General features: G+C 38.9%; 1 protein-coding gene across 1 annotated transcript in view; it reads left to right on the plus strand.

Annotated features, from left to right (window-relative positions):
* The first annotated feature begins 3,913 nt into the window (after positions 1–3,913).
* LOC140164767 (ethanolamine-phosphate cytidylyltransferase-like) overlaps positions 3,914–7,106 on the plus strand; it is a 48,413-nt gene continuing 45,220 nt past the window's right edge. Inside the window, exons 1-3 of the mRNA XM_072188137.1 lie at positions 3,914–4,026; positions 4,613–4,752; positions 5,020–5,108. Of these exons, the coding sequence (XP_072044238.1) occupies positions 4,661–4,752; positions 5,020–5,108 (181 nt within the window). The 5' untranslated portion in view covers positions 3,914–4,026; positions 4,613–4,660. The remainder of the gene's footprint in view (positions 4,027–4,612; positions 4,753–5,019; positions 5,109–7,106) is intronic.

The raw sequence follows: 7,106 nt of genomic DNA on the forward strand, positions 1-7,106 counted from the left end.
ACAAGGCAGCAGCATTGAACTGTGCTATAACTGCTGAAGCACTTCAGGGAGGAGGGGATAGCATGATTGATATGATTCGTGAATTCTGCATGGAAGTATTCTCAACGCTGACACCGCTACGTCAATGGGTCACAAATGTAATCATTTCTCTACCAAAGAAAGGCGACCTCTCTCTCATAACAAACTACCGTGGTATTTCGCTTATGTCCATTGCCGCAAAAGTGTACAACACGATCATTTTATACAGGATCTGTCCTCACATTGATCCTTTACTGAGAAGCAACCAGGCTGGCTTTAGATCAGGTCGCAGCTGTGCTCACATTTTGAGGAGGATCATGGAAGGCTTCAAGGAGTACCAACTTCCCTTGACTGTCACTTTTGTGGACTTCAAAAAAGCCTTCAACTCCATCAACAGGTCCGTCATGTTTTCAGTGCTGCGGCATTATGGAATACCAACGGTTGTGGTAAATGTCATCCTGGTGCTCTACAAGGACTCCAATAGTGCCGTTATGGTAGATGGAAGTATCTCAGAGCCTTTCCAAGTAACAATTGGGGTGCTTCAGGGTGATGTGTTAGCACCATTCCTGTTCATTATTCTGATAGATTACCTTCTGAAGAAATCAACTTCTGGAATTGACGCTAGTATTGTTACCTACCCACGACGGTCAAGCAGGTATTCTAGGTGTGTTACCTACCCTGCTGAAGAAATCTGGACATTGCGGATGATAGCCCTGTTGGAATCTTCCACGTCGGTCAAGTCGTAGGTATCCCTAGGACTGAATACCTGGACATTGTGGATGATATTGCCCTGTTGGAATCTTCCACAGCTCTGGCCCAGTCGTAGCTTACTAGGACTGCAACTGCAGCAGATCTAGGCCTTGTCATCAGCGCACCCAAGACAGAATATAATGACTGCAAAATGTAATGCCCAACTAGCACTGTAGTACCATCAACCATGTCACAGACTTCAAGTACTTGGGTTCCAAGATGGGCGCTAGTGCTGGAGACCTAAAAAAGAAGCTAGCCTGGGCAGCTTTCCATCCCTGCCAATCGAAACCAAAATCATGCTGTTTGAGACAACTTGTGTTACTGTCTTTCTGTACGGGTGTGAGTCATGGGTAATCACCAAGGACATGGAAAACAAGCCTTTACAACATCTTGCTACAGAGTCATGTTAAACATCAATCTGACCAACACCACTCCACTGGTAGCCAGAGTCAAGATTCATCAACTCAAATTTCTCGGCCATATACTGCGTCTTGAAGACGACGAGCCTGTGAAAGAATATGCCCTTTATATTCCACCACATGGAAAGAGGAAACCAGGACGGCCACGCACACTGTACTTACAGTATGTCCAGCACCTCCTGGGAGATACTGAAGGGATGCTGCAGCCAAACAGTTTCGCTTGCCCAAGATCGCAATGGTTGGAGAAAGCTTGTAGTCGCCTGCTCCGCAGCAGACTGATGATGATGATCAATGCAGATAATTTAACGGAATTTTACACCGTCAGAAAATTCACAAATTGTCCCACTTTTTTGAATATATTACATGTTTCCTGTCAAATTACTTGCGTTTAGGGAATGTGTTGCTGCATTTTGCTTTTATCAACCGAATTGTTTTTACAGAGATTTTTAGTATAAAACACATGATTACAAACTTGAGATTTGGCACCGTGGCATGCCATTAGGTTTCACTGTCTGAACAGAATTAATCATGTCTCACCAGCCTCCTTTTTCAATCAAATCGGTAATATAACTCGTATAGAGAGGGATCAACATTTAACCACAAATTGCTTCAGGCAAAACCCACTTCCTGGGAACTAAATACCTCACAAAGTCATTTTTATGTTAACCCATTGATTCATGTATGTCATATACTGCCTATAGCTATAATGATAGTGTGATGATCTGGCCAATTCATTGGCAGATATTAACCTCAGGTGGGAATTTTTGATCAGGCAGTGTAGCGTAATGCGAAATAATAGTCAAGTGATGTCTCTATCATGATACAATGCAGAGTTTTAAAATACCCTTCATAGATTTTGTCTGCGGTGCCATAGGAATGTTCCAAATTGCATCTGATTTATTTTGTCGATAACTCTGTCGAATAGGACTGCAAATTTCCCCTTGTGTTGATTTCTTAGCATAATTAATAACTTGTTTCAGATGAATATCAGAAGAAAGACTAGCGCTATTGTCAGTGCTTCCTACAACTTTGCCATAATTGTTAAATGTAAGCTGGTATATGACAAGCGTCTTTCAGTTCATTCTGAAAAATGGCAAGTGCGAAGTTAAAAGCTCAGAATCTAGAGGAATACTAAAACATTGTAATATGTTGTATCTTTTACAGCAGTGCCTTTGTCTCCCACGTTGATTCTAATGTTTCTAACTGCCCCTGATTGAATGCCTTGTTAAACTGCGTTCTCGTGTTCTTTTGTGGTTTTGTTTTCCACAAGTCTTGATAATAAAAGAAGATATCGCTGTCTAAAAACAGTTTGACCTTTCTTTTTTACCTCAAGTTTACTTACAATCGCTTGTCCAAGATTGTTTATTATGATTGGCATCAGAGTGCACACCAATAAATACGAATCTCCTTTACCCTTGTAGGAAAAGTCATAGTTTTTAAAACTAGGAAAAGTGCCATGTATCTTAAGGGCTGGTGTAAGGGCAAACTTAAAGTACTGGTAACTGGAGAGAGGAAGCGACGAGGAATCCCAAATCAAAGCGCCAGGTAAATGACCGGACCCCGAGTGCAAATGTGTATTCATTTTAGAAGGTTCATGTTTGTTTTAAATTTTGGGGCCTTTTTTCCAAAATTTGATATTTTGGTGATATTTCAAGAAAGCGACATGCCAAAGACACATACTTTGTCATTGTTAATACAACTCTTTTCTGCATACCTACGTTACAATTCGTTAAAGTGATTTAGTAATATTATAAATTTTGTGACTGCATTTTGGCATTTTCAATGCGTTTTAAGCTTACCGTGGAATTAACGCTCATATCTGGTCCACCATTGGTTTGTACAGTAAAATAAATGATTTTCATTTCGCTCTCGTAAAATTATTTCAAGAGCTACCGACGTTTTACTAATTACGTTGAAATAGTCATTTCCTTTTTACATTGAGAAGAATCGTCGGTGAAAATTTGAATTATTGTAGAATTTTAAGCCGGAAATCAATTTTGCCTATACTTTTTTACATAGCTAGAATTTCCCAAATTTGCATGGGCACCCTCCCATTATAACGTTATAGCGACATTATGTGGGGAATGTTTGTACTTATTTTGGAATCACTGGATAGAGGAGACTTATAGCTATATATTGGTACCACCTATAACGGAACATGACGTCTATAATTGAAAATTAGGGGGGTGCACCCCCCCCCCCCCCACACCCCCACAACCAAACACACCCCCACACACACCCCCGTCGTAGTTCGTGTTACAAAATATGGCTCAGTAGTTCTAGGGTTAAAATCAGGAGGATAAAATGAATCAAGCATGTACTATAATAATATGACAAAATAGCACATTTTCCCATACCGTTGTGCAGAGCTACTACGGTATTGGTTCCCAGCCTGTACTTGTAGTTGCCAATCATTAGTTTCTACACTAAAATCAATGATTTTCATTACGCTGTTGTAAAATTATTACAAGGGCTACTGACTTTTTACTTGACAGTTAGGTTGAAATATTCATTTCCTTTTATATTATAAGTAAATTCATTGAAAATCGCATGTTCGTAAAACTGTCAGCCGAAAATCAATTTTGCCTAGCTTTTGTACATAACCCGATTTCCCAAATTGGCATAGGCGCAGGCGCGCTCACATTAAGACGTAATAGCGACAACATCTGCTTAATGAGATATGTAAATTCAAATGATTACCATTTTCATCAGTTACATGTTCCATGTGTATTATTACATTCCACCTGCCAACTGGGTGTGTTGCAAACACATGTGAGCTCATTTTGCAACTTGCCGTGTCATAAATTCATTACATGCCGTGTAATGCGAGTGAGTTCTGGTAAGTGTATGTAAGAGTATCTTTGGATTTTCTCCCAATCTATGATTCTTGGATTCTCGTCCGGTCTGACTTTCAGAACCTTCAGAAAATCTTGAGTAGCTGTCTTAACATATGCAGGATGCTAAATGTTGTGCTCTCCTAGCGAGGTTCCAAAGATCGACAGCGTAAAATCGGGGTTTAAAGTATTGCAGATTTTCAGATTCCATCATATGAGCAGGTAACAAATTCCCTTCCGGAATGGTGTTCGGGAATGTTCCAGACTTTGATGATTGTGATTGTGATTCTTTAAAGTTTATTTGGGTGGTCGTTCCTCGATGATCTGCCAATGTGTTTTTTGTTGTACACTAGAGATAATCAATGTTTCATGATACCAGAGAGTTCATTTCTTTGAAGATGATGGTGAGACGAGCTTTTAGGCGTCTCGTATCTGGACCCTCCCTTTCAAGTTGATGGTGGAACTAACACTGTTTCTTAATCTTGGTATCATTTTCAATACCAAAGTTTACAGTTCCAATATACTGTGTGCGTATTCTAAGTCCTTTTAGTCGACCAATGTACATATACAGACAATTTAATCACATTTCAGGCTCGTTGTTACTACGTGATCATTATATAACCATCCAAACAAAAAAATATGTCAGATTCAGATGGGAACACTGTATTTACTGACAAGGAGAAGAGTGCAGATGCAGTAAAGACGCCAGTGCGTGTGTATTGCGTTGGCTGGTAAGTATAACAGTCTTAATCATTAGGCTATAAGTTCATGGGTTTACATGTTCACTCTAGGGTATATCATATTAAGCAATCGTTAGCGGGTCTTTTTGTGATCTATATAACCTCCGTATCGGAAAAGTGATTGCTGATTCATCTGATCGATAGGTCGCTAGTATGTCCTAACGTCAAATCGCAAGATGAATTTAATACAATAGTAATGTTTCGTGAAATACAAACCATGCATTGTGTTTTCGTAATGTGCATACTTCTATGTTGCAGCTATGATATGGTGCATTTTGGGCATGCCAACTCAATAAGACAAGCTAAACTGATGGGAGATTACCTGATAGTTGGAGTTCACAGTGATGGTGAGTAACAGCAACAACAACAACAACAACAACAACAACAACAACAACAACAAATTATAAAGCGCCAATATACAAAAAGTCAATTATTCGAAGGCGCTGAAAGGCAGACACAAGAATTCAAGTCTGATAGGCTTGTTGACATGACATTTTAGCAGTTTTTTTTTTAAATGCCAACTGTCTGAGCATTCCTAATATGGATGGGAAGTTTGTTCCACTCTTTTGGCCCCAAAAAGCATGAAAAAAAACTCTCTGCGAATGACACACTATGGGTTCTGAGTTCAAGAAACTGAGGAGATGATGTTGATGACCGCAGTTGTCGACGAACTGGTTGTGGCTGAAGCAAATCAGAGATGTAACAAGGAGACAGTTTGTGGTGAGCTTTGTAGACTAAAAGGAGGACTTTGAAAATGATGCGTTGCTGTATGGGGAGCCAGTGGAGCGCAACAAGTTCATGAGTGATTGAGTCAAATTTTCTACGCTTAGCGATGATCCTGGCTGAAGTGCGATGTACATTTTGGAGTCTGATGATGAGAGATTTGCTGATGCCTGTCAAGAGGATGTTGCAATAGTCCAGTCTGCTGTTAACAAGGGTATGCACGGCTAACACACATTACACATCATTACCTTGTTTTATTTAACATTATGTACGCAATTGTTAGCCTTCTAAATTGTCCAAAATTGGTGTTTTCAGCAAGAGAGAAATTAGAATAATATGCTGAACTTATTAAAGCAACCAGAAAGAAACGAAGACAGAGAAATAAAAAGAGGAAGGAGAAACAGATTCAAACCATATTGGAAATGGGAAAAGCTCCCAAAAGAAATTATTTTTAAAAAAGTCGAAAGAAGGTCAGGTTCCAAAAACCGCGCAAAAAAGATGGTTCACCAACTTTAAATAGGGAGGAAATCCTCAAAATATGTTCAGACTTCTATCAAGAACTATACAATTCAAACACAGAGCCCAAGAGCCAAGAAGACAAAAAAAACATCAGAATTATCAGACATCACATTTCGTGAAATAGAAACAGCAATCAAGGCGATGCAGAAAAACAAGACACCAGGATTAGTTGAGATAACAAAAGAATATTCTCGAGGAGGGAGGAGAGTGAAGTAATAACCCATTTAGTAAAACTGTTTAATCAAATCATCACTCAAAATGCACCCCACAATCTTGGAAAGAAGCAGAAATCATTTTCTTTACAAGAAGGAGACATTGGTCGTCTCTTAATACATCTATACAAAATGTTCACAAAATGCTTCAAAATAGACTATTAAAAGAAAGAACTGAATGAACATCAACCATGAGAGCAGGCGAGTTTTAGAGAATATTTCTCAACTTTGGACCACTTAAACCAACTCATTGAAAAGTCAAATGAATATCAACTTGACTTATGCATTGGATTCATTGATTATGAGAAAGCATCTGATTCATCAGGATCTCTTCAAAGCACTGAGAGTAAGTGGGTATAAATGGCGGGTATGTTTGTATTCTGGAGGATTATACACTGATGCAACATCTCGAATCCATCTGGATAGTGACGTTTCTAAGATTGTTAAGATATCCGCGGAGTGCTCGATTTCCAGTGCCTGGTAAAATAAACACAATTCAACACAGTTGAATGTTGTTCTGTGATAGCTAATGTGCTTACAGTCCAATTCCTTCAAAGGAAGGGAATAGCGAACCAGAAATATTTTTATTTAGTTAGTCAATGTACCTCTACCTGCTAGATGGTTTAGATGCCAAATGATTGAAAGCTCAAAATAGGTTGACCTGAGACTTTCGTATTTTAACGCAATGAAAGATGAACCTTAAAATGGCAGTTACAATCAGATAGGGCAAATATTTACTAATACCCAGTGCCGTGCGGATGAATTTTGGTAATATTACAACAAAAATGTCATAATTATAATGAGAAAATATACCATTTCGAAGCATCAAAACCCAAAATGTACTTTTTGGCTCTATGACTTACTCAAATTCAGTGATTTTAAATCAGTCTT

The sequence above is a fragment of the Amphiura filiformis genome, chromosome 11 (genome assembly GCF_039555335.1).
Source record: "Amphiura filiformis chromosome 11, Afil_fr2py, whole genome shotgun sequence".
NCBI classification, from domain to species: domain Eukaryota; kingdom Metazoa; phylum Echinodermata; class Ophiuroidea; order Amphilepidida; family Amphiuridae; genus Amphiura; species Amphiura filiformis.